This window comes from Peromyscus maniculatus, chromosome 18 (genome assembly GCF_049852395.1).
Source record: "Peromyscus maniculatus bairdii isolate BWxNUB_F1_BW_parent chromosome 18, HU_Pman_BW_mat_3.1, whole genome shotgun sequence".
Classification (NCBI taxonomy): Eukaryota; Metazoa; Chordata; class Mammalia; order Rodentia; family Cricetidae; genus Peromyscus; species Peromyscus maniculatus.
The window spans coordinates 25,233,060-25,260,797 of record NC_134869.1 but is presented as its reverse complement, the minus strand read 5'-3'; the positions used below and the strand labels follow the sequence as shown (position 1 = coordinate 25,260,797).

At 39.8% G+C, this 27,738-nt stretch overlaps 1 protein-coding gene across 3 annotated transcripts in view; it reads right to left on the bottom strand.

Moving 5' to 3' along the window:
- Window positions 1-27,738, bottom strand: part of Kitlg (KIT ligand) — an 86,818-nt gene that overhangs the window by 9,182 nt on the left and 49,898 nt on the right. The window contains exons 4-9 of one of the 3 annotated variants that reach the window (XM_006979578.4): window positions 16,522-16,692; window positions 13,473-13,623; window positions 12,676-12,759; window positions 4,931-5,040; window positions 3,982-4,049; window positions 2,997-3,072 (exon numbers count right to left, since the gene is read on the bottom strand). In XM_006979578.4, the coding sequence (XP_006979640.1) occupies window positions 3,033-3,072; window positions 3,982-4,049; window positions 4,931-5,040; window positions 12,676-12,759; window positions 13,473-13,623; window positions 16,522-16,692 (624 nt within the window). In that variant the 3' untranslated portion in view covers window positions 2,997-3,032. The other 2 variants (XM_042263170.2, XM_006979579.4) reach the window with 2 other exon arrangements.

The following is a 27,738-nucleotide window of genomic DNA, read 5'->3' as shown; positions in this document are numbered from 1 at the left end:
GCATGGCCTCTGCATCAGTTCCTGTCTCTGGGTTCCTGCCCTGTTTGAGTTCCTGTCCTGAATCCTTTTGATGATGAACAGTGATTAGGAAGCATAAGCCAAATAAACCCTTTCCTCCCCAACCTGCATTTTGGATCATGGTGTTGCATCACAGCAACAGTCACCCTAATTAGGACGCCCTGTGTATGTGACTTCCGTTTCTACCAGTTGTATGGCTTTGTAATGGCATGTACTCTGAGCCCCTGCCATCTTTGTTTAGGCCATGAGAAGAAGTATCTACATTAACCCTCTCTACTGCTAATAAAATCCTACCCACCGCAGGGCAGTGGTGGCGTACGCCCTTAGTCCCAGCACCCGGGAGGCAGAGCTAGGTGCATCTCTGAGTTCGAGGCCCGCCTGGTCTACAGAGTGAATTCTAGGACAGACTCCAAGGCTATAGGGAAACCCTGTTTTGAAAAATAAAAACAACAACAACAACAAATTCCTACCAATTATTAATCATTTGATGCATCTAGTATATGTAAACATCACCTCTATCAATCACAGGACCAAGTCTTTGCTCTATTGCCGGTGATTTCTCCTCCCCTTCAGATAAAAGAGATGGACTGTGAGTGGGCCTGGCATAATCCTAAGGGGTGCTGTCCACATCAATATCTGGGTTTGTGACAAGTTCACATTTTCTACATTCAGTGGCCTCATTGCTTACCTTTTGGTAGTGTACCCTTCACACACTCCATTAGTTATTTCTGAACTTTTTAAACTTCCTTACTTCAAAATATGACTCTGTGTTAGTGCCTTTTGCAGGCCACAATTAACACAAGCACACAACTAGGCTATGCTGCTGTGAGTGCACCAATGTACCTTTCACAGTTTGTTGGAATAACAATGTGAGAAGAAAAAAGAACACAATTTCTCTCTAACGTACCAACATAAATCAAGCTTTTAATGCAAGTTATCTCTATTTCATTTCTCTCTTTTAAGCTGTATTTCCATACAGCCCCTGCTGTTGTGTGGGTCGTTAATATCATCTCGGTGACAAAGTCAAATTCTAGTGTAATATATAATTTTTCATCTTTGATGCCAAATAAACACAACTTTGACACTTTAAAAAAAAAACTTGTTTTGCTTCCAGCTCATTATTTAATTCCTTCCACATTATTTCCTTACTTTTAAAATATTACTCTTAATTTGGTCTACAAATTTTATTTTCTTCGGAGAATTAACTATTCGGTGTTTTCCCTTCTGCTTGGTTAAAATAACTTAAGCCTCACCAATGCATTCGTTCAACAAACTTTCATCAGGAATCCATATTATCCTTGCAATGTGCTCTGTTCTGGGAATATGGCGTGAACCAGAAAGACCCTGTTCCTGTCCCTGCACATTACAGGACTAGTGGAAGTATGCGTAACTCCTCTGATTATGTTTGTTCTAAAATGTCATCAATTCTTTTCCTCCTAAGTAGTGGCTTGTTTTCCCCATCATAATCCAAATATCAGAGGGCAAACGCCACAATCCCAACCACAGGATTGAAGAACTAGGTACCAAGACAGGATCCCTGGGATGCCACCCCCAAACCAAACAACAGTGGATAGCACCTGAGCTTTTAGGATGCAATTAACCCCTTAAGGCGAGGTGTGTGAATGACTGGCGTTAAGGAAGTGAATGGCAGTTATGAGAAAGACACAGTGATGTTTGTGCTGGGTCTAGAGGAAAGAGAAAGGGGTTTCTAGGAAGAAAAATAGTTTCAGCTTAGAGAATACTGTTTTGGGGGGGGGAAGGAGATTCCATTTCCTTATCATTTCTTATATTATTAAAGAGGAGGAAAATGAGCCTTGGGAAGCTGAGATGGGAGCAGATAAGAACTATACTCATGCTCTGTGCGTGGCAGTCAGGGGGATGGCTGACGGCAAAATTCAAACGTATATGGAGCAATTATCATCTCATGGTTAAGTCTGGTTGTTAAAAATGGTCTTTTATACCAATCAAAGTGAGTTACTAGAGCAAGACGCAGAGACTATGACCCAGGGTCCCCCCCAGGGAAGATTCACTCTGGAGAGATAATTTTGGAATCTGGGACAGAGTGACAGCTGGAAGGACAGTGACCTATAGGGAAAGGAGAGTTCAGCTGACACTCTATCTGAAGTAAGAAGCAAATGGTCCTCTGACAAGAAGGTGTGTTGGAAGAACCGAGGCTCTGGGGAGAGAAGCAGACATTCCCACTAGGTGTGGGAAATGTACATAAGGCCCAGAGAGCAATTATTAATGACCAGGTACCGGAAGTGAAAGTGAGTCAAAGGCTGAACTGATACTGGATTCAGATGATGGCTTTCTGGGTGTCCCACCAACCACGTCTCTACCCAAGAGCAGGAAAAGTAGATAGCATGAGAGATAATGAACATCTGTCCCTTCTTGCCTTGCCATACTCTCCTTTCCTGTACAGTGTCCCCCACCCCAAGCCACACAATCACATCAGGCATCTGTTCTTGGTTTATGGAGTCAGTACACCAAGCAGGCCGGCACCAAGCAGCGTTTTGCCTTGACAGTTTTGTTCTGACTAGAAGACACTGATTTTTTTTCTTTAAATGGTAGGAGAATCGTTTGGGGTTTTCTCTTTATTAAATATCTGCAAATGGGTCACTGGCATTTGATAATGGTCACTCCTAAATAAAATTGGTTGTATTTGTTGTTTCTTTATTATTTTATTTTATTCCCAATTTGCTCTTTTACTCCAAGTCAACAATCAATGATTAATATTTTATGTCTCTCCCATCTAAAACCAGCCCAGGAGCGTGGACCAAGACTCCCTACCTTTCAAAAACCCGAGAATCTGCCAGTGAGAGACACACAATTCAACTTTGTAACTACTTCAGCCTACATTCAGACATCAGTGACATCAAGGACATAACAATCAAGTTTGTTTCTAAATGTTGGCCTTTAAGATCTTCTACGGTTCTTGCAAGCTCCTACGGCTTGATTTTCCAGCAACTGCAACTTACCACTGTGCGAAGGTAACAATGTTGATACATCCACAATTACACCTCTTGAAATTCTCTCTCCTTTTGTTGCAACATACTGAAAAACAACAAGAAAAATCCTCATTTGCTTCTGGGCAGATTCTGAAGGACATCACCAGCTGGGCATTGTGAGACGCTGATCTAGAAATGCAGTAAATACAGTAGCAAAAAAGTGGCTGGGCGGGGAGGGGATAATTCAAACACGTAAGAAGCTTATCTTCATGTCTGTCCTATAGGGAAGAGAGATGACATTGTCTCAACATCATCAGCTGAAATAAGTTAAAATATATATATCGATAATGTTTATATGCTGTGTGTGTGTGTGTGTTCATGTGTGCGTGTGTATTGACAGACACAATAAGAGATAATACCATGCTGAAGATTATAATTGAAGACAGAGAAAGTCCTGGGTGAGAGGTGGAAGAGTCATCTGGGTCAGTTACAGTAGGTTGGAAAACATTTAAAATAATGGTTTTGTTTAGCTTTAGATAAAAGGCTAAATAAATTGGGCACAGTTAAGGGCTGCAGAAACCAGACTGAAGGAAAAGTTGTATTAAGGCTGCAAGACAAAAGTCATCTGAAGTGTTCTGAACAGGAAGTAGCATCACAGAGATTTACGAAGGAACACGACAAAGAAAGTATTTACAAGAGCTGGTGAAAGAAGATTCTGAGATAGCAACTCGGGCAACAAATATAAGACAGACAGCAGACACGGGTGAAAAAGGTTATCTCAAAGGACGCAGCCGTCTGTGGAAAAGAGAACACAGGCAAATGTGCCTCCAGAGACAATTACTCCACAGGGAAAGGCCAGGATTGAGGGAGGTCAGAGACAGCAAAAGATCTGGAATACACCGCATGGCAGGGGCGGCCCCACAATGAACAAAGATGTTCACGCTCATGCGCATGCTCAGCAGGAGAAATGGCGACCCCAAGCTCATTTGAGCACACGGTTAAGCGAGCAAAATACCTTATCTCGTTATCTTCTTCATTAATCTGTATATTTTCAACTGCCCTCGTAAGACTTGACTGTTTCTTCTGGAAAAAACAAAAACAAACAAACCAATGACGTGTGCTGTTGAAACAGCAGTGACCGCCGCAATGTTTTGAGGACAGTGGTCTTCACTTGCACCATCGAAGGCAATTAACGGCTGTCTCGAGTACTTTTTCTTTCTTTTTTAAAAAAATAATTTATTTGGTTTTATTCTATGTGCATTGGGGGGAAGGGTGTCAGATTCCCTGGAACTGAGTTCCAGACAGGTGTGAGCTGCCATGTGGGTGCTGGCAATTGAACCCAGGTCCTCTGGAAGGGAAGCCAGTGCACTTAACCACTGAGCCATCTCTCCACCTTCCTCCTGCACCCCGTCCTTCTTCTTAAGCATGCAAAATCTTTGTATGCAATGAAAGCTACGCAGGTATTATCAACTCAACATTTTTAGGCTGTTCTATAAAAAGTAATCAAATTAAAAAGATATTTCTTAAAGCCAAGTCACAATGATTTAGCACGTTCAAAATTTCAGACAAGCTTCAATAAGAGAACAAAAGAGGTAGCATTCGAAGTAGCAGCCACATAAAGACACTTCTGCTTGGCTTTTAAGTACAAGCATATGATTCTCAACATATTTTCTCCCTTTTCCTATTTAATTCAGACAATTAAACTGGGTCCCACCCCTTAAGTGTGCATTCTCTGTTCCAGGATTGCTCCAATGCATGATGGAGAACGATGGAAGTTTTTCTAAAGCTCGAATTTCATTGAGGCTCTATGTTATAGTAAAAATGATTGTCACCACCATGCCCCCCCCAACCATAGAAGCATTTCTAGGAAAAGAGTAGTATATTAATCACATGTATATATGTTTATATAGTATGAACAAATATGTAAAGTTGATGATGGGGTGGGGAAGAAGAGCAATGCTCACCTTCCAGTATAAGGCTCCAAAAGCAAAGCCAATTACAAGAGAAATGAGAGCCGGCAACGCCATGGCTGTCCATTGGAGGCCCGGGTCTTCAGGGGTCTTCGCAGCTTTCCCTGTAAATTCAAAGAACACAGTGGTGAATACAGCTGCTGCCTGCTAGAGGTCTGCCCATTAGGCTGTGGTTGTTCCCAAAGGTTTCCGTACTGACGTAGACAATCCTTTACAGTTTTCAAAGAGCAGGCTTTTCTGTTGAATTTTCTTTTTGCAAGCAGTATAAATCCACATAACCTCTAAAACACGAAGGCATTTTAAAAAAAAGAAAGAAACTCAACGGGCAGGAGACTTCCAGTGCTTAAGGTTCATGCATATTTGGAATACAGGATGGATATATTCCTGGGCAGGAAAGATTTCTACCATCAAGCAAATCTCTCTTCTCTAATCAATTGCCCAATATTATTTAGCTTTCTCGCTCTTTAGCATTCCGACCAACCCCCCAACTTTAAAGAGCCTTGCAAGGTGGATCAGATCCTGCATGCGTTCAGCTGGGGTTAGTCTGTTGCAGACAGTCAAGTGTTAAATGCATGCTGCAGATACAGCACTTTAAGCAGCCTTAAAATGATGACGATTCTTTGCTCATTCACAACCTCAGTACACACAGGGAAATGGGATTTTTTACTTTCTACATCAGAAAGTTTAAAATGACCAGAAGAATGACCGTTGCCACCACTGTCACCCCTCTCAAGATAACACCTTAAGGACAAAAGCAAATGGTACTGACAGCTAATACCTTCCCTGATCCTGCTACACCTTTCCTTATGAAGCTGCAAGTAGTTAAAAAATATATACCAATAATGTTTATATGGTGTGTGTGTGTGTGTGTGTGTGTGTGTGTGTGTGTGTGTGTGTTCAGGTGTGTGTGTGTGTACTGACAGACATCATAAGAGATAATACCATGCTGACGATTATAATCGAAAATAGATAAAGTGCTGAGGCGAGAGGTGGAAGAGTCATCTGGGTCTCTTTCTCCCAAAGCAGAACTGAATCTGATTTTCCCATAGGACTCCTTAAGAAGAACAACTTAGTTACTTGGAAACCTTGGCACATTTGCTAGCCTGGAATTTCCTTTCTAAGAAATTAGAAATTTCCAACAATTACAGGACCCACATTAAAATAGGATCAAGGTAAAGTGATGGCTTTTTAGCTAACCTTATAACAGGAATTTGGTCACGAGGTCAGCTTCCAATTACTTCTTTAGCATCTGACACCCCTCTAAGGGATTACTACAAAGGGACAGATCTACTATGTATGTAAACTCTTGCTGATAAGGGGAAAACTCAGAGGTTTAATCTAAATGGTAAGAAATAAATCATATCTACTATAATGAGAACAGGAATCCGCTATTCCTCCAGCATGTGTAAAGGACGGGGAGGGAATTTCCTAATTCTGATTCCTGTACTTCCAACATCATGTTCGCTTGGGAGCTCCTGCACATGCATGGGTTAGAGGGGAAGCTAAGGTGTGGGTGTTCAGTATAAAATGCAGGGATTGTGTGGGGAGTTGTGGGAAGGGGTACCAATCACTTACATAGTAAAAAACGACTTCCTCAAGAAAAAATGAACAGTTCTCTGGCCTGCTACATCATATAACCTCAGGACAGACATGTTTTAGGTATCCTAGGTTGGGGACCAATATGCATTTCTCTCTCCAAAACAAAATTTCCCTTGAGTTACAAACAGATTGAGTATAACAGAAGCAGTGATGTACATCTATAAATAGACTAGATATTGTAACTGTAATTCTTACTTGCTAACTGTTTGGTTATATATAATTTTACTATGTTAAAGTTAAAACTTTCATTTTTAATTAAACAGAAAAGGGGAAATGCTGTGGGATAATGCTTTTGTACACTGGTTTAATAAAATGCTGATTGGCCAGTAGCCAGGCAGGCAGTATAGATGGGATAAGTAGACAAGGAGAATTCTGGGAGGAGGAAGGCTGAGTCAGGAGACACCAGCCTGCCATCTAGAGATCAGCATGTAATGGCACACAGGTAAAGCCACGGAACACGTGGAGAAGTATAGATTAACAAAAATGGGCTGAGTTTAAGTATAAGAGCTAGTCAGTGGTAAACATGAGCTAATGGCTGAGCAGTTTTAATTAATATAAGCCTCTGTGTATTTACTTGGGTCTGAGCGGCTGCGGACCAGGAGGGACGGACGGACACACACACACACACACACACACACACACACACACACACACACACACACAAAACTTCAGCTACATACGTCATAAGCAATTTTACCACTTTGGGAATTTCAGTATCACTGTCTACAAATAAATAATTAAGCTGTGTTTGTCTTCCCTTTGAAGGACAACCAGCTATGGCCACCACTATCTACTAGGACCATTCACCCTAGGACGATTGTAGACACAAGTTGTGCAGTCTAAATGCAACAACATTTCTTCTACAGGAAAGGAAGAGAGAAGGACCATAAAGACAAGGGGAAGAAAAGGCATGGGTGATATTCCTTTTCCAGAGGTCAATGTTGATTTTGTTATTTCACACTTGGAAACCAAGCCTCAGTTCCCCCAGGTACACTCATCATGCCAATCCTTGCAGAGAGAGAACAGCTTTATCGGAAAAGGCTCCTTACACTAACTTCAGGGAGGACTTCGGCACCTCCACTGAGGCTCTCCACCAGAGCTGGATGCCTCAGGGCCCACATGAAGAGTATTTGAACCAAAGCCCATGCATATAACAGAGCTGTGCTTTCGTACAGAGACTGCCTGCCAAGACTTTGCGGGAAAAGAGAGCCGATCTAGACAGGATCTGAATCATCCTCAATCCCTGGGTAATAACTGCATGGATTGTAGCTCATTATTATTAGAACCTGTCCATGGTTGAAAGAGCTTATGGCCTGATTTGCTACAAATCATAGTAATAAACATCTGGAAAACACCTGGAACACAAACAATGGTGCTAATCTTGCTGGGCTTCTTTGTAGGGAGTTAGCCTGCTTAAGAACTCCCATACAATGGCTCTCTTAGTACTTAGGAAACAGGCAAATGATTTAGATTCCAAACTCAACAGAGTCACTGCCCCACAGTCGTGTCTAGTGGTCTTCATATCAATGACTAACTCTTTCTAGACATTAAGTATGGCTCCATGCACATGCATACCAACTCATTTAAATTCACAGAAGTCCTGTAAAGGGGGATTATCACACACCAGACTAAAGATTTAGAAAGCATAAGCAACTTGCCTAAGGTCGGTATCCAAATATCCTGATTCATAGCAGATCTCTAGGAGATGTGTACTTGATCACAAATAAGGCTTTCTTTCTATACTATTGCAACACTGTCTGGAAGGCTCTCAAATGTAAGTGTTCTGGAAACACTATTTTGTTTTGCATAAAGAATGGTACTATTTACTCTGTAACTATAATCCCATTCATATAAATGACAGGCCTGTATATGACTTCCCCCTACCCACTCACATCTTTGATATGTCTTGGTCCTCTGATTATCACAACTTATAACTCTTTGTTTGTTTTGTTTTTCAAGACAAGTTTTTCTGTACAGCCCTGGCTGTCCTGGAATTCACTCTGTATACCAAGCTGGCCTTGAATTCAGAGATTCATCCGCCTCTACCTCCTAGGATATAAGCACCACCTGATTGCTTATAACTCTTATTTCTACAAACTACGATGCTTTTTTCAAATTTTCCTGATCATTCTTCCCCCAAACAGATTAATTTCCTTGACACTACAAGTAAAACCATTTTAAACTTCTATGATGATTCACATTATACACTGTATATAGATATTTCCTTCATACCTCTTAGGATATGAGCACCACAAAAGACTATTCTACTCATTGGTATCTAACTTATGAGTGACATTATACCTAGCCAAGCTGTGACATGTAAGAAAGCAAAAGGGCAAAATAAATGAAAACGGGGAAGGAGAGGAAAGCTAGAACAGGATGTCCACCTAGCCAACAACAATAAAAAGGTTTAAATAGCTTTTGGACTTCGCATTCAGGTTTTCTTGAAGTTGTTAAGTAGGAAATTCTTTTGCTTTTAATCATGATGGTGATAGCCATCTCAAACAACATCATAATCCTGGAAACATTATGTGAATTTCACAAATTAGCCTACAAACAGTACAAAGGTGTGATTGCTAACAGAAAGAAATAACAAAGTGAATGAGACCCATTACTGATTTAGTTTCTAGCTTTTGGCTTCTTTGGGCTGGGAAGAGAGAGCTCCACTAAGACTCAATGCTCTCTTGCGGGATGGAAGTTAAGGGTTGCTGACTTGGGTAAGTTCAGGCAGGGTTGTACTTGATGGAAATGAACTATGCAAATTAGAAGCATTCAAACTTTTTGATGAGTCTCTTAAAGAGACAAATAATCTGCACATGCACAGGAAGACACATAACAAAGGCTGGCAGGAACACAGCAAGCACACACACCATAGTGTCACAACAATACACAGAGGTCTACAGCACAGAGTGTTCAGTATCCATAGTACTCTAGAGACATCTCAGAAACCTCAAACCTTAAGAATGAGGTTACCTTTTCCTTGTCCCTAACCAAGTTTTAAAACAAGCTTGGAAAGGAAGGCAGAGCTTATCTATCAGTAAATGACCCTCTAACTGAACAAAACTCAATGGCCTCTCAAAGAAATCCAATGGCTACAGAACCCAGAAGTCATCTAACAACATAACAGTCATGATATTCGGCATATGTTAAATTATTACTGACTGTTTATAGAGAAATATCTGGCCACAATCAGGAACACACACACACACACACACACACACACACACACACACACACACACACAAGCTATAGAGATTAAATGCTAAGATGACAGACGTGTTCAACTTAAGTGGTAAGAGTGTTAGACAAAAAAAAAAAAAAAAAAAAAAAAACATGTCTTGATAATGAAGATAGAAAATCTCCGCACCACAGGGAGGTGGTGGCACACGCCTTTAATCCCCTTTAATCCCAGTACTCGGGAGGCAGAGGCAGGCAGATCTCTGTGAGTTCAAGGCCAGGCTGGTCTATAGTATGAGTTCCAGGAAAGGTGCCAAAACTACACAGAGAAACCCTGTCTAGAAAAACCAGAAGAAAAAAAAAAAATCTCAGTATCAAGAGTAAAGAGTAAGCAGATGAAAATTCTAGAACATAAAAAAGAAACTAGAAATGAAAGCAGACTCTGGTTGTAAGATCAATCCAGAGTTGGTAGAAGGAAACCTTAACAAACTGGAAAACAAATAAATGAAGAGTATGTATTGAGATCAAGAAAGATAAAGAGGTTTCACAAAATGAATACATGGAGTCCCAGCACCTGGGAGGTGGAAGCAAAGTATCAGAAACCCGTGAGCTCAAGGTTAGCTTGGACTGGGTGAGATCTTTTCTTAAGAGAAGGAAAAAGAAAAAGATAAAATAAAAACAATGCGACTTTTGTGCCACCTACCACAATACTAAATTGACAAAATAATGTGTGAATGGTTATCTCAGGAGAGGAACAAGAGAATAAATAAGGAAGAAATATTTGCAAAAACTATGGGCAAACTCTCCCTAGCTTTGGGATTGAAAATAAACTTAGAAATTCAAGAAACTAGACAAAAATCCAGGAAAAATAAATACAAAGGAAGTCACCTGTCATTGGCATCTTGCACATTGCTCAAAAAATAAAAGAAGACAACATAAGGGAAAATACATCCAGTGTTTACATGAAGAAAAAACACCACACATGGTTGATTTTGCCTTTTAGATACAGTATTTGCAGAAAGAAAATATAATGCTGTCTTTAAAGGAAGAAAAGAAAAAGTTACTAAGCCAGAATTTGCTATTTAATAAAAAGTACCTCTACATGCAACAAATACTACAAACATTTTTCAAATAAAAGAAAAAAAAAGATCTGTTGCTAACAGATCTGTGTTACAGAAAATGCTAAAGAGGTTTTTGCTTCCTGAAAAGAGGTAATGTTAGGTAGAAACTTGGATTGAGGAAAAAATGGAAGGTATGAAAATAACATAAAAGATGACACACTTTTTTCTACTTGAAAGGATACACAGTCGCTTAGAACAACAGTTTGAAAACTCCAAATATGAGGGTTTATGACTTAAGGGTATGACATGTATAAACACAATAGCTTGGTTCAGGCAAGGTCCGTGTTTTTCTTGAAGTACACCAATATTAGCTCTAAGAAAAATATCACAAGTTAAGATGTATATTTTAGTTCCCCAAATCACTATAAATAATGAAAAGAGATATTGAAGATCAAATAGAGATGACATGGATCCCTCAGAATAAAGGGACTAGAATGAAGAAAGAGAGTACAAAAACTGGAACAGGAAAGCAAGGGGAAAAGGTGACAGATCCAAGCTCAGCCACAACAATGACATTATACATGTAGAGCTGAAATACCAGAGGCAGCTGGGTGTGGTACCACATACCTGTAATCCCAGCACTTCAGAGGCTGAGGCAGGCAGAGAGCAAGCCCGGTTACACATTAAGAATTCATTTCCCAAAAAAAACCAACGCACGTATGCATATTTTTGAAAAACCCCAGAAACACAATATACAAAAGTGTATAGGACTCAGTAACACCAGTGCACACAAAAGAACTTTTACCCTCTAAGAAAAAAAAAATAGTTTAAGATCAACGATGCAATCTTTCCAACTTAAGAATCTGGGACAGGTTGAGTAAATTAAAAGCCAAGTAAGGAGGATGGAAATAGTAGCTATTAATATTAATATCAATGAGACAGGAACAGAGACAGATGCTAAAAGTGGTTTCTCTGAGAAGGTGAGTGGGAGGCCGAGTCCCTTTCAGAAACTTGTCCGATCTGCTGTGTTATAAATTTTAGGTTTCTGGAGCCTGTCCTGCAAACACTGGACATTGTCGACTGCCAGCCAATGAGCTCTGGCAGCATCCTTCCACCTGATATATTAAACAATTACACTGCGAAATGTATAGATGTTCTTTAGAATGATAGACTACATATATATTTTTATTTTAGGTTCAGGCCAACGTTTGATGGAAAAAACTCTGAAATGTGTACTTCAGAGATTTTTCTTTGAAAACTCTATGAGCTCCTATAAATCTGTAAAACAATGAGACCAAAATATACCCAGTATATTCAGTAACCTTTATAATTATTGTTGCACAGACTTGAAAGTAAAGACAGTCTTCCAGGAACCTGGGTTCTTGGGTAAAGAGGACAGAAATCTTAGGGAAAGAAGTACATTCTCCTCTAACATACATTCTTAGGTAAAATAATAACGTCACCAATTTTCTAAACATGCAGTAGTACATACTGAGACACAAAACTGAAAATATCCTTGGAATTGAAGAGAGTTAGCACATGCACTTGAAATTTGAAATTTTAAAACTCCATTTTTGACCAGAGACATTCTCCATGAAGTTTAAGCCTACAATGATTTTAAAAAAGAAGTCTTTATCATACATCTACAATTAATTTCATGCCTTATTTAAAACAATCTTAGCAGAAAGTTCATTGGCCTAATTCCTTCATCATTATCTTAAACTCTAGGGTAATCCAATTCTATAAATCAGATATTTAATTGTCAGGAAGACCATACAAGGAATAACAGTAACAGAACAGTATGATTAGTAATAATGTATAAAATTTCTGTAAAGTCCATGCAATACTCCTATAGAGGCTACTCGGAGCCATGCATGCATTAACGCAGATACGTGTACTTACTATTACTGCTACTGCTGTCATTCCTAAGGGAGCTGGCTGCAACAGGGGGTAACATAAATGGTTTTGTGACACTGACTCTGGAATCTAAATAGAAAGCAATAATGCGTCAGTGTTACACGGTGATTTATATGAATTACAGAGTCCCCAAAAGGTGAAAGTGCAATACCAGAGTATGTTCTGGGCCTGCTTCCCAATCTAGATCATTCAGTTCCTATTTATTCCATACTCAGTCCTGCAGCTCAGTTGTATCAAGAAGTCCACCATAGTCAGTCTTACAGAACGATGATTTATTGCATGCATACCCATGCTAAGAAACGTGAACAATGGAAAGTTGTTGGTAATTCGTCATGTTTTAAAAGAAAGCAATGAAGTTAGTTCTGTCATAGGGACCCAGCTCAGGGAGGATAGGGATTAGAATTAACTAATGACAATCAGAATTTAAGTCCTAAGGAAAAGATATGAGAAGTGAACATCAGGGACACTGGAGATGAAGAATAACATAATTCCACTCTACTAACAAATATCAGATAAGAAAAATGAGAACCACCATCGTGTATTGCTAACTCACACAATTCTTCAATTTAAAAATATCAAGTACTGTGTTTGTCTTGGAAACTGAGATAATTAATAATCATTAGTAGTCATCGATATTTGCTTTTTTTATTAGATATTTGCTTTTTTTATTAGAAAAACACAGATGTTATTACTATGGCAACACATTCAGTTGATTCAGACGATTCATCTTCCTATATACATTTAATGCTTAATGCTTAAGTAGAAATGCTTAAATGCCTTACCTTTCTCAGGACCTAATGTTGATGAAAGCACACAATCATTATTGTCGGATGCCACCATAAAGTCCTTGAAGGCATCAATGGATCTATTGAAAATACTAAAGAATTCTTCAGGAGTGAAGAGCCTGGCTTCTTTCGGTGCTTCTTTTACATTCTAGACCAATAAATAAATAAATTAAATAAATAAGATTCCATTTTTCAAATAACTCATAGACTTGACTGATGTCCAGATAATGGACTATTGACTATGTTCTCAGAGATTCAAGTATTTGAACTCTACAAGCCAACAGTTTTGAACAGATGTTCTACCAGACACAACTCAGATTAGCTACAGGATAATGATGGCATCAGATAAGTCTAAGACTCAACTCAGGACCAAAGCAACTAGGGGGTGGGGCAGAAAGAACAAAGAAATACAACAAGAAAATGAAATGATTCCAACAAATAATTAAGAATTTATAAAAAGCTTATTAAAGTATGAGTATTAGCTTTTATTATTATTGGCTTTTTGAGACATAGTTTCTCTGTCTCACAGCCCTAGCTGTCCTAGAACTCGATTTGTAGACCAGGCTAGCCTTGAACTCACAGAGATCTGCCTGCCTCTGCCTCTGCCTCCTGAGTGCTGGGATTAAGGTGTGTGTCACCACACCCAGTGAGTGTTAGCTTTTAAAAGACGCCTCCATAACACGTGTTCCAAGAATTTACATCTGGGCATATTAAATATGGACAAGGATTTGGATTGAAGGGAAGTCTTAATTTTTTTTATTTCTGCATTATGCGTACGTATGTGTTGGGGGTAGGAGTCGTATGTGTATGTATGAGTACAGATGCCCATGGAGTCCTGCAGAGGGTACCATACCCTCTGGAGCTGGAATCACAGATGGTTATTGAGTTGCTCAACATGGGTTCTAGAAACTAAATAAATTTGGACCCTTTGCCTGAACAGTAATTGTTCTTAACTGCTGGGCTGTCTCTCCAGACCCACTGGAAATTCTTATACTTTGATCTAGAAATTCTACCTACAGGTAAATTCCCTACTGAAACTCTCATGCACATATATCATAAGACAGACAAAAACTGTAGCAGCAGTGTTTGTAACCTTTACATCCATCAATGAATGTGTGGCTTAATAAACAGTGGTATTCTCACTGATAATGGAATAGCCTATAAACAGCAAAAAAATCAACTGTTATGTTGATTATGGAAGTTAGTATATCTTATAAACAATACAGAATGAAAGAAACACATCATAAAAATAGTACGACTGACTTATATGAAACTTAGAGACTCAAATCATAGCTCTATGTTAGGAACACATAAAGAATTAATATTATATAGTATTAACAGCCCACATCTATAATTCCTTGGGCTCTAGTAAAAAAAAAATGCCATGGCTAGCAAATGCACATTTTTTGTTATTTGTAATGCTTTATCCAACATTGCCATTTGTTAAACACCATTCATCTTCAAATCCTCACTCTACATGTTATTTCCTTTGTGATAACCTTGTGATGTCTGCATCCATTCTTTTGTGATTCCTACTTGCTGTGAATGAAATGACATTCTATCTGCAATAGCAATATGATGTACATGGATAAGGCAATGTTAAGACGTTGTGAATTTCAAGGTCTGTTCTACGTTCACAAATTAGAAAGTGAAACAACAGAAATGGTCAACTGTCACGAACAGATTATTACTATGACAACACAGCCAAGCAAAGACAGCATTAAATAAGACTTCAGTCTTGGGGGGCTGGAGAGCTGGCTCAGAGGTTAAGAGCACTGGCTGTTCTTCCAGAGGTCCTGAGTTTGATTCCCAGCACCCACAGGATGGTTTACAACCATCTGTAATGAAATCCGGTACCCTCTTCTGTCCTGCAAGGATGCAGGCAGAATACTGTATGCATAATAAATAAATAAATAAATAAATAAATAAATAAATAAATAAATAAATAAATAAATATTTTTTTTAAAAAAGAGTTGAGTCTTGAAAAATAGCTGGAGTTTTTATGAGAACAGGAAGAGAACATTTAGGACTTTAATTTTTAAAATTGTGTTTAGACTTCTAGAAGTCCAAATAGGCTAAACTGGCTAGCTGAGCCACTGTATCTAATTAGATCAGTGGTTCTCAACCTTCCTTAATGCTGGGACCTTTTAATACAGTTCCTCACATTGTGGTGACCTCCAACCATAAAATTATTTTCCTTGCTACTTGATAATTTTATAAGTCGTAAAATAAATATCTGATATGCAACCCCAGTAAAAGGGTTGTCCCACCCACAAAAGGTCATGACCCACAGATTGAGAACCACTAAATTAGATCCTCCCCCTACCCCCCGCAAGACCTAGTCTATTCCAGAGATAGTACTACAAAAAATAGTATCAAGGTGTGTCCACATTTATTTTACAGGATCTGGTGTTAAAGTACTTATCAAAGACATTCTATTGTTGATTGCTGGGAGAGGGATTGTGCCACTGTCCCCATTTTAGATACAAAGAAAGTAAAGTACGGAAAAGTTAAAGTGAGCAGTGACAGACTAAGAATTTGAACCTCTCTCTTACTGTTAATTCCTTAAGCTCAGAAGCCAAACTAGAGTTATGTCCAGACCCTCAAGATGGAGCAACAATTCTATAATAACGTGAGGATCTGAAGTACACTGTTATTGTCACTGGGTGGTAATTACATCACAGGGCAAGTAATCTGAGTTTTCCAAGAGCAACACTGGGTTTGAATACACCTGTAACTTCCTAGAAAGGTGGCAGGAACTTCATTGAGATATGAATAAAAATAAAGGCAAAAGCAAAATTGTTGTTAGCATTACAGTGTAAAGATACCGTATTTTCACCTTAGGTGGCAATATTTAGGACTGAGTATCAATTTCAGCCTTGCAGTAGAACTACAGATTATGAACTCTTTTTAAACCATTTTTAAATTTAAAGTTGATAATTTAAAAGAACACAAAATAAGGAGGCTCTCATCCCGCCAATACCATTCAGTAGGAAAGGTCTTAAGAGATGTAGGAGAAAATTAATTCTGATGACTACCACGTTACCTTGGGTGCGTTTTCTTCCATACATTCCACGAGGTCATCCACTATTTTCACAAGCTTGTCTATGATGGAGTAATTACTCAAGCCTTCAGAAATATTTGAAAACTTGTCCAGAAGGTCAGTCAAGCTGAGTGACAATTGTACTACCATATTTCGTAACCAACAATGACTAGGCTGGAAAAGATTCAAAGAGAAGACCAAGCATCCATGAATATAGTGCGGTAGACCCAGAGCTATAAATGCTGTCAATGACTTAAGTCACTGGCTGCAGGACAAAGGATTTCCTTAGAACACAGCAGGTCAATTCTTGTCTCAATCACGTCAGACTTAGCATCCATTTCAAAATAAACAAAATGCATGGAGATCAGAGGAAATAGTGAATGATTTTGCCCTTCCACAAAGAAAATAAAGCCAATACAGAGGTGACCCTTACCCCACACAAAGTACATCTATTAATGGATTTTAAATTCTATGGAAGATTATTTATGTTCTACTCACTGTGTCCTCAAATAAGCATGAGATACAGACTGGATTATCAAAAATTACTAGGGAAGGGAGTCTTAGCTCTGAAGGAACTCTCAGGCTAATATAAATGAACCTAAAGGTCTTGATAGGTTTCAAGGCTTCTAAACAGATAGATTACAAGGGTAGGGATGTGGTCTGAGATCTGCAACGAAGCACTTCGGCCTAAAGACAGTACCAGCTGTGTTATTTGTGGGAGTAAGTGCAAGGTGAAAGTGTATTTCTTGTTCAAAATTATCATCCAACCATTTGTTCAAAAACTATCTAAAATCCCAAGGTTGTGATAATGGGACACTAAACCAAGCAGACACAGTTCTTGGAGCCAGTTCTGCCCACTCGTTAGATAACTACTAGAAGCTGGAATCAGGCCTAACTGCACTCAGGTCAAGCTGAGAGACTCCAGGCAAACAACCTAAACTGGGAATCACGCATTGCACGTGTGTATAGCATGAAAATGAAGGAAATCATGTGGATAATTTTTAACGTAAGTCGCACCAGGGCAACACTATAACAAAAAAATCCTTGTTCTCTGTGATGCCTCTACTGCCGAGTATTCTGAGGCATGTGGGGATTGCTGAGAAATAATGTACTAAAAGGATATAGGAATGAATGAAAAAAATGGATTAGTTAGAGCCCGGGGAAACGACTCAGTGGCTAAGGGCACTAGATGCTTTTGCAGAGGATTCTGGTTTCCTTCCCCACACCCTCAGGACAGCTCACAAACATCTCTAACTCCAGTTCCAGACCTAATGACCTTTTCTGGAGTCCGAGGGCACTTGGCAAACACACAGTGCACATGCGTGGAAGCAAGCTCTCAACAGAAACACTTCAAAACCCCCAAGTTCCTTCTTGGATTACTAACAAGTCCCTTGCAAAGCTGTCAGTCTTTCGTGCTGATCCACTCCGTGAGTGTCTTTCCTATTGGACCATGATAACACAAGTAGCAGTCTTCCGAGCAAGGGCCAATAGGATATGGAACCCAGCACACGCTACAATACCATTTATACAGTAGCACACACAGCCTTCACCAACCTGTATAATCAGCTGCAGCTATGGAAATTTTCAATGATAATGCATCTCTTTATTCCATGCTACCAATATTCTTGCCTATCTTTTTGGACACAAATTCTGACACAATTAAATTCCCTTGTTTTGAAGTAAGGTACCCCCTTTTATCCTGTGGTTGTTCCTTTAAAAAAAAAAAAAGTATTCTTCCTCTTCTCTCTTTCTGTGCCCCCCGCCCCCTGCCCGCCAAGCCCCCTGGCTTCGGTGGAAGACTGTTCATTCATTTCTTATTTTTGAACTGGGAAAATTTCAGAAGACTTGCCACCCCCCTGTTCAACTCTATTTATGACATTTCATCTTCTTCTGTCTATTTAGTTATGATTTCTCTCATTTTCACAGACTTAAATCAAGTCTGAGTGATAGGATTTCTCATGGTTTATCCTTTCAAACACAGGCACAATGTCTTAATAGCTAAAAAAAAAATGTCTTTGACATAAATTTATTCATTCAGCCTGGTGGTAGCGGTGCATGCCTTTAATCTTAGCACTCAAAGGGCAGGTGGATTTCTGTGTGTTCAAGGCCAGCCTGGTGTCAGAGTGAGCTGCAGGACAGCCAGGGCTGTTGCTACACAGAGAAACCCTGTCTTGAAAAAGCAAGAAAAAAAGTCATTCATTTATTCATTTCTTTCCTTTTTATCCCCATTCCCCATCCTGCTACACAGACAAGATCTTGCTATGAAATCCAGGTGAACCACCACCTTGTGATCCTCCTGCCTCCGTCTCCCAAGTACTGGAATTAAAGAAACATGCCACCATACACCAGGCTTGCTAGATATTTCTGAGCATTCTGTTCAAAGCTCACATATTTCCAAGCCCTTGTTTTATTTTATTCAACGGTCATTATTGTCTGTGCCATAGTTCTCCTGAAAAGACTGCCTCTTTAACTCAGCCCTATGCATTCACTAATTTGTTTACTCAGCTAGGCAGCAGCTTTTTGAGACTCTTGGACCTATTGGAGAGACAACCAGAGCAAACAAATCGTATTCACTGTCAGCCTCTTTTCACCTTCCCAGCACCGGGGTTGGGGGGGGATGGGGGGAGGGCCCTCAGGGGGAACCAGTTTTGACTAGAACATCAAGCAAACGTTTCTCTTCCTTCTTTTTTTTTTTTATTACTTTTTAATTAAATATAGTCAATGATTTGCAAAGAGAACAAAGCACAGTGGACCAAATATTTCATTTGCGAGATGGTGGGAAGTCTGTTTTTCAGTTCTTCCAGGATTATGGTTATGAAATAGATGATTAAGTGTTGACAAATTCACAAACAGAATCCTTTCTCCTTTGCCTTAAAAATAGCATTATTGATACTTCTTATCTTTCCGGGGCCATTTAAAACTTAAATACTTTAAAATAAATATTAACTTACAGCAGTCATTAGAAGATAGAAATGTTCTCTTTTGCTCCAAGAATGCGAAGGATTAGGAGAGTTAACAGTAACCCAAGATGCCAGAGACAACACATGACTGTCACATTTCTGAAGGACATAGAATTTGATTGTTTTTTCTAATCCATATATATATAATTATATTTCATATATAATTTAATTTCATATATATATATATATATATGAAATTAAAACTGCTTTGAAGAGGAAAGTTTGCCTGAGTTCCTCCTTGACTCCAAACTGCATATAATCTTATCTTCCTTCCTGTTACCTTCTGATGTGATAGGAGGTTAATTAGAGTGGGCCTGTCTGAGACTATTGGAACAGTGTGTGCTTCCTACCTCTATATATTTGTAACCTATATTCATCGAAAATGCTAATTGACTTCCTGACATTAAACCAACATCTTTGGACTACGAGCAGATCGCTACCACTACTGATTTAGCTATGAATTTTCTTAGAGATTTTAATGTCCCATGGGCACCAAACAACATGATTTCACTACCTGACTAAATACAAGATATTTGAAAGGCAAATATAATTATCAGTATTCTGAACACCAGGGGATATGACTGTTTGTGAGGGGTGAGGATGAAAATACCCATGCTCTCCTAAAGTCAAACAAATGTTAAAAAGAAGATGCATGGATTCTGTAAAGTGTGTGATGGAGCCATTCTACAGTATCAGAACTGGTCAATTTGAATCATGCATGAAGAAAATGTAGAGATAGATACCTTGGGGCTTGCTAAGTCTGGCCTATTTTGTGCTCTCAGAATCCGACACAGTATTCTGTATCAGTTTCAGACATACAGTCTCTTTGTGGTCACCATAAGATTCGTGGGATTCGCAGTACACTAGGCATACTTGGAAGTTAGGTGCTTTCTTAGTGAGCCTAAATTTGGCATAGTGCCAATGCCAGTCAGATTCTGCAGGAGAAAAGCCCTAGCTGGTAAACTTTGAATGATATTTATGAGAAGTATTCACCAGCTTCTAATTCTTGGCACCAGCAATATGATTCATTCTGTGGGTGGGCAAATCTAAAGTTTCCTAAAAACAGCACTCTGTAAAACATTATGTCTTGACATGGCTAGTGTAGACTCCCGAAAAACTTAACGCCTTCTGGATGATCTAGGTTTGGGGATGACTCTGTGAGTCCTCCCGGGAACAATTCATTTGGATCTCCAGAGCTTATTCCACTAAATTTGCATTTTCTCTTTTGAATGAAAGAGATGGACAAAATACTGACTCTGACTAAGACGGTATGCCACCCAAGCAGTATCAATACATGCTTTTTCTTGGGACGGGACTGTAAATGGCCTCTGAGCCAGACCCAAAATAGACAAGTGAGGACACACGGCAGGGAGGGGATGGTAGCAGAGACGGATCAGAAACAGAACCAGTTCTTAGTTATAGTCACCTCACTCTGAATTTTAGGCAAGTCAATCCATTTAGCGTCTCCCTTCCTCCCACTGTCAGGTAGAGGGATCTGTTTCACTGGTGGTGGCACATGCTGGAGTCGATCCCCACCCGTGGCTACTTCTTACAACACGCACGAGGAACATTTAGTGTCTGAAGTAGAAGTTGTTGTAGGCATGAAACCCGCGCAGTGGATTGTCAACAATGAAAGGAAGGTAAAAAAAAATATTCTATTGGTAATTTTACACTAATTGTAAAGTCAATGATTGTATTTTGCACATTGCAAGCTAAATACAATTTATTACATTCAATTGCATCTGTTCTTTTAAACCTCTTTTTCTTAAATGTATTTATTATGCAGTGTTCTGCCTGCATATGTATGTCTGCACACCAGAAGAGTGTACCAGATTTCATCACAGATGGTTGTGAGCCCTTGTGGTTAAGCCATCATGTGGTTGCTGGGAATTGAACTCAGGACCTCTGGAAGAACTAACTGCCAGTGCTCTTAACCTCTGAGCCATCTCTCCAGCCCTAAACTTTTCTTTTTTAAATGTGGCTACTCAACAATTGAACATTACACTTGGTTCTTTTTTTTTTAAATCAGGCAGTAATTTGGTCTATATGTTCTAAACAGGGTCTCATTTCATTTATCAATATGAGCTGTAGTGGGAGTACAATAAAAGCCCTTTAAAACAGTATTCAAAATCCTAGTTTATCCATTTCTTTTTTCTTTCCTTCTTTCTTCTTGTCTTTCTTTCTTTCTTTCTTTCTTTCTTTCTTTCTTTCTTTCTTTCTTTCTTTCTTTCTTTCTTTCTTCTTTTCTTCCTTCCTTCCTTCCTTCCTTCCTTCCTTCCTTCCTTCCTTCCTTCCTTCCTTCCTTCCTTTCTTTCAAGAAACACTCTCTTAAGGCAGGTATTGGTGGCATGGGACTATAACCCCACTACTTCAGAGGATGAAGTAGGAGGATGTGGAATTTAAGGTCATTATTGGCTACCATAGTGAGTTCAAGGTCATCCTAGGCTACAGAAGACTCTCTCTCTCTGAATAAAATAAAATAAAAAATTTTAAGTAATATTTTCTTCCTAAATTGGAGGTTGAAATAGATGAAGAGATAAGTACACTTACCCACTTAATTTAACTTCTATAGTAAGTACTCCATATCATAGGGGTGACCATCTAAATCCATATGTACAGTGACATGTTCTGTAGGACCACTGATTAGATGACCGTGGACACCTGACTCAGATAAGCCAATAAGAGAAATCCCTCCCACAATTGGAAGTGGTAATCGGAGCTAGAATTAGTCTTTGAGCTGGGCTAAACCTATAGTGTGTCGATTTGGGGACTCTGAGATAGTTGTGGAACAAAGAAGCAGCATTCTGAACAGACACAAGGAAAGACTGCAGAGAATCAGACACAAGCAAAGGAAAGTCTGCTATCTCTGCAACCTGGTACCCATGAGACCTGCACATGCCCAGGCCCTTTGCAGGGAGCTAGTCTAACAATGGGGTCTGCCTTCCCTTCCTTCCTCCTTTCCCATCCTTTTCTTTTTCTCTTCCCCTTCCTTTTCCTGGTTAAGCTTGAGTTTACTATTGTTAAAAAAAGGACCATGGGAGTCCTTATGAGTGGTACAAGATAGGCTTCTTCAACACTCAGAAACCTAGCATTTTCACTACAATTAAATGTTCTCTGGTAAGCGGTTTTTGAGAAAGTAGTATATGCACAGAGTCATCTAGAGAATGGAAAGGAATACAATAAGGCAAAGAGGCCACCCCTGCTCTTTCTGTAGTTAAGACAATAAACAAAGAAACCAACAACATAACCACGCCATCTGTGCATCGTGGCACACCTGTATAATAGCACTCAGCATTTGGGAGGCTGAGGCAGGAGGACTTGGAGTTTGAGACCAGCCAAGTTATCATCATTATAATGATAATAATAATGATGACGATGATGACAACTGTCATGTGCACGCCACACATAAGTGTAGCTAGAGTTTTCCTGCCTTGCCCACAGTCAGGACAAATCTTTGTCACCCGCCAGTCCCACAGCCGCTCAGACCCAACCAAGTAAACACAGAGACTTATATTGCATACAAACTGTATGGCTGTGGCAGGCTTCTTGCTAAGTGTTCTTACAGCTTAAATTAATCCATTTCCATAAATCTATACCTTGCCATGTGGCTGGTGGCTTACCGGCATCTTCACATGCTGCTGGTCATGGCGGCTGGCAGTGTCTCTCTCTGTCAGCTTTCCACTTCCCAGAATTCTCCTCTCTCCTTGCCCCACCTACTTCCTGCCTGGCCACTGGCCAACCAGTGTTTTATTTATTGACCAATCAGAGCAATTTGACATACAGACTGTCCCACAGCACATAAGACTCTTTTTTTAATGTCTTAATTATTCCTCACAACACTCTTGAGAAGAGCACATATCAGCGACACTTACAGCTGCCCTGTAAGTGATAGGCTGTTGTACCCAAAATGAATACCTTTTAGGGAAATTCCACAGAAATCAAGAGTTAATAAAATAAAAGACAACATTCCTTCAACATGCACAGTGTTCGTGCCGCTGACTACTATGTCTTCAGCATTAATCAAAACACTCAGCTCAAACTCTATGTGGTGTTAATTTCCTACAGTCTCATATTAAAGAGAGAAGAGAAAACACGATCTACAAGTGTAGGTAATGGCTTTGTGTGAAAACAAGACCTTAATCTACTCTTAAAAGAGCTGTTAGCTGGGCTGGAGAGATGGCTCAGAGGTTAAGAGCACTGGCTGCTCTTCCAGAGGTTCTGAGTTCAGTTCTCAACAACCACATGGTGGCTCACAACCATCTGTAATGAGATCTGGTGCCCTCTTCTGGCGGGCAGGGATACATGTAGACAGAACACTGTATACATAGTAAATAAATAAATAAATAAATAAATAGCTGTTAGCTAAGGTATGGTCAGTTCTAAAATAGCCACAATTCCATGGTAGGATAAGTGGGCAGATTCAGCATAGCACAGGAGTTGAGATCACATAGGACTTCAAAGGGCAGCAATTCATCGGGCTAGGGTAGTGAGTTGGTGTAGGGGAAAAATGGGTACTACAATGGCAAGGTTAGGATGAGGCAAGATTATGGGGATTCGAAGGTTTGGATCCCAGCCTTCAGCAAACTAGAACAATAAGATGGTTCTTGAACAGAAACATTCAGTACAAATAGATTAGGAGGTTCAAATGCTCAACTACAAACTCTTACAATCAAGACCTCATGGGATGTGCACAAGAAGAGACAGAAGCATTGCTGAGATTCAGATACTGTGCCTTGAGTTACAGGCACCCAGCCATCACATCACCTGGGACCTTAAGACGGTGACACGTGATTACACATCAGGGAATGTTCCTACTTCCCTTCCATGCATCCTTCCCTAAATGCCCACCAGCCAGAAGCCACTGCAGGTGCAGAACAACAACATGTATGTGTAGCCTTCATTTTTGTCAAGTTTGTAGGCTAGGGGAAGATCATCAATCAAATAGTCCTGTAACCAATCAGGAAACTGTACTCTGTGCCCTTGTTGCAATAACGCCTTTTCCTGTTTCAGAAGATGAACGGGAAGTCATTCAGCATATGTGAAGGAGAGATAGATCCACAACTGCATAATCATTTTTAAGTCTCTCTGTCAAACCAGGAACCAAAGTACCAACAATAAGTCCTGGGGTGGTGAAAAGAACACAGAGCCTGTGAAAGAGCCTCGGAGTGAACATGTGCGTGCCCCAGGAACGCTACAGATAAAGACAGCTAGGAGGTTTACTGTCCCAGGAAGAATGGAGGTCCCCAATCAATCACTTCCCTCTTAGCTGTTCCTTTAAAAACTGCTTTAGGAACCAGGCCTAAACTCAGTGTGCCTGGCACAATCCTGGGTTTGATCCCCAGCACCCAAACAAACAAAAAAGGAAAAAGATGGAATAGTAGAGATTAGCTCCGGTAATAAGGGTCAGTAGTTATAAACTTTGATAAGGAGCAAGTTGTTCATGTGGGTTTAAAGTGTCCCCAAGACTGTTAATGATTACATGCACAGAAATCAGTTGAACATCTTCACCAGGTGAGAGGAACAAGTTGCCTTGTGGAAGATGGCCTACGTACACTGCACACTCTGGGAAGGGCCATCTGAACAGGTGTCATGAAGTGACACCATGGTTTAGAATGCATGAAGTCCACAGAATCAGTAGGAACTCTCAATCACATTTAAAAGGGAACACTTTACCAAAGGGCAGGGGGTACATTGCCATAAAGACAAAAAAAAAAAAAAAAAAAAAAAAAAGGCTGAGGAACTTTTGAGGGGGACTTTAAGATAGAATCTGTTGACTTCTTATTGTAGCTAGAACAAATTACCATGGAGCTGCTAGATAAGATCAAGTTTATTGTACAGTTCTTGAGACCAGACATGTGGAATAAACCTTACTATAAAATTAAGTCACTCCTCATACTGAGGGAGAACTTTGCCCTGCCCTTTCCAGTTCCTACAGGCCACCCGCCAGGATTGCTGGAGCTGCTGCATTCATTTTCAAAGCCAGCAGAACTTCTGCAAATCTCCCTCTCTATCTCAGACACATCAGATTCCTTGAAAAAGGATGTAAGTGCATTGACTGGCCCCACCTGATAATAAAATCCTAACTGAATTACCTCTTGATAATCCAGGCTAATCCTCTCATCTCAAAATCTTAACTGAATTCCTTCTTCAAAGTTCCCATAGCCAGATAAATTAACTGGACTATGGTATCTTTGAGGAATCACTATTGTTGATTCTAAAATTATGCTACTGGAGAAATGGCTCAGCAGTTAAGAGATGTACTTCTCTCCCATGTCCCAAGTTCTGTTCTCAGCACCCATGTCTTGCAACACCTCTAGCCTCCATGGGCATCTGCACTCGTGTGTGTGTGTGTGTGTGTGTGTGTGTGTGTGTGTGTGTGTGTGTGTGTATACATATACACAATTTCAAATACCAAAAATAAATCTTAAAAAACATAAAATATAAATCATGATCATGGAATGGACCTTTGCCAGAGTAACAGAAATGAAAACACAAAAGGATGAAATTGAAAACAACCAATACATTAAAATATTTGCTAAATTTACTAGAGTTGAAAAATACCTTGCTGATAGGTAAGATAATTATTCTCTACTTAAGAAACACATATTAAATTATTTAGAAGTAAATGGCTGTGATATACACAATTTATTTGGAAAAAATAATTTAATATATATTTATAATAGAAAAAAGATTTGATAAAGCAAATGGATGTTGAAAAGAAACGCTGAACCTGGATTAGAGCATAGAGTGTTCTCAGAATATTCCTGCAATTACTCTGTGCAACTAAAGAGATTCCAAAGAAAACTGTGACTATGTATATATAATTTGATCTAATTTAAAAATGATGAGGAATTTACTCCGGCACCTCCTGGTATATGGGCTGATACACACATTAGAACAAACACAGCTGTGTAGCGACATTCAGCAACCCCATGTCCATTCTTTCTATAGTAACTGCTGGGTGAATGAAAGACCCAGCAGCATACATTAAGGTATTTCTAAGCTTAAGAAGTGGAAGGAAAAATCCTACCCATCTGGCAGTATTACAGTTGTGAGGATTTGGAATTGGTGACTACCTGTGGATTCAAATACCAACTGGATGGTCACAACCTGATGTTTCTGAGAGAGAATCTGCTAGGTTATTTTCTAAGAAGGCCCTTGAGTAAGGAAAGTAGATTTTCCCTTTCAGCACTGAGCTGGTTTTTTACAATAAAAGTGAAAAATAAACTGTATCCTGCCCAGGGCCCGTGGCTGACTTTTATTGCTTTGGCCCCAGGGAATCTTTCTAGCACCAAGTCCCGTCCCACCCTCCATTGTTTAAACACAAAAGATTAGGCAGCTGGAGCTCTGACCACCAACAAATCACCACAGGCCACTCAACTGGGAAAGGCCTCTGGTCTTGGCAGAGGCGAACACTTTAAAACGAAGGTAAAGGGTAAGACCCCAGTTTCTAGGCTAAGCCCTCCACACTGGCTTGTTTTCCTTGCCAACTGCGGTGGCCAAGAACAATGTTTCTCACTAGTTCCACAATAGCATGCCAAGACCGAATAATAGCAGGCTTCTCCCGATTGCAGAAACACGCACGAAATATGTGGCAATCGGTCGGCTTTATTTTTACAAGCCTGGCTCTAGCTATCACCAGCCCATACTGAAATTTATGATTTAGCACCATCTATGATTAGACCGGCACAAAATCATCTATTTAGTTATTTCCCGCTTAACGCTTGGCTTTGCAAAGAACAGCAGGGTTGCTTTGAGCAAGACTGGCAACCGCCAGGCTCAAGGGGGCTACCATCAAGAGCAGAGCGGGAAGGAGTCTTTATTACCTAGAAACTTCCTTATAACACTTGGCTCACCACCGGTAATTATTCACATCCCCATGTTCATAACCCAGTGTGAGGAGTCAGGATGGGTGGAGTGGGATGGGATGGGGGTGTGCTTTTTTTAGGGCTGTCACGTTCAAGCTGTAGAACCCTGGTCAAAAGAAGTCTGGACCATAAATCTCCTAAAGGCTTTTGTAAAATATGAGTAATAACAGTCTCCCTAATTTACAGGCTTTCGCTCACCTTTGTTGGGGGGCGGGGAGGAGAAAGTGACATCTGTCATTTCACAAATGAAAAAATGTTACAAAAAGGCTTTAGACTCAGATCTTAGTTTTTATTAAGACGTTTTCATTGTTTACTTCGTGTCATGCTACAGATGGAATTCCGGGACCTTACCTACACTAGACAAGTACCAGAATGCTAAGGCCAAAGTTTTT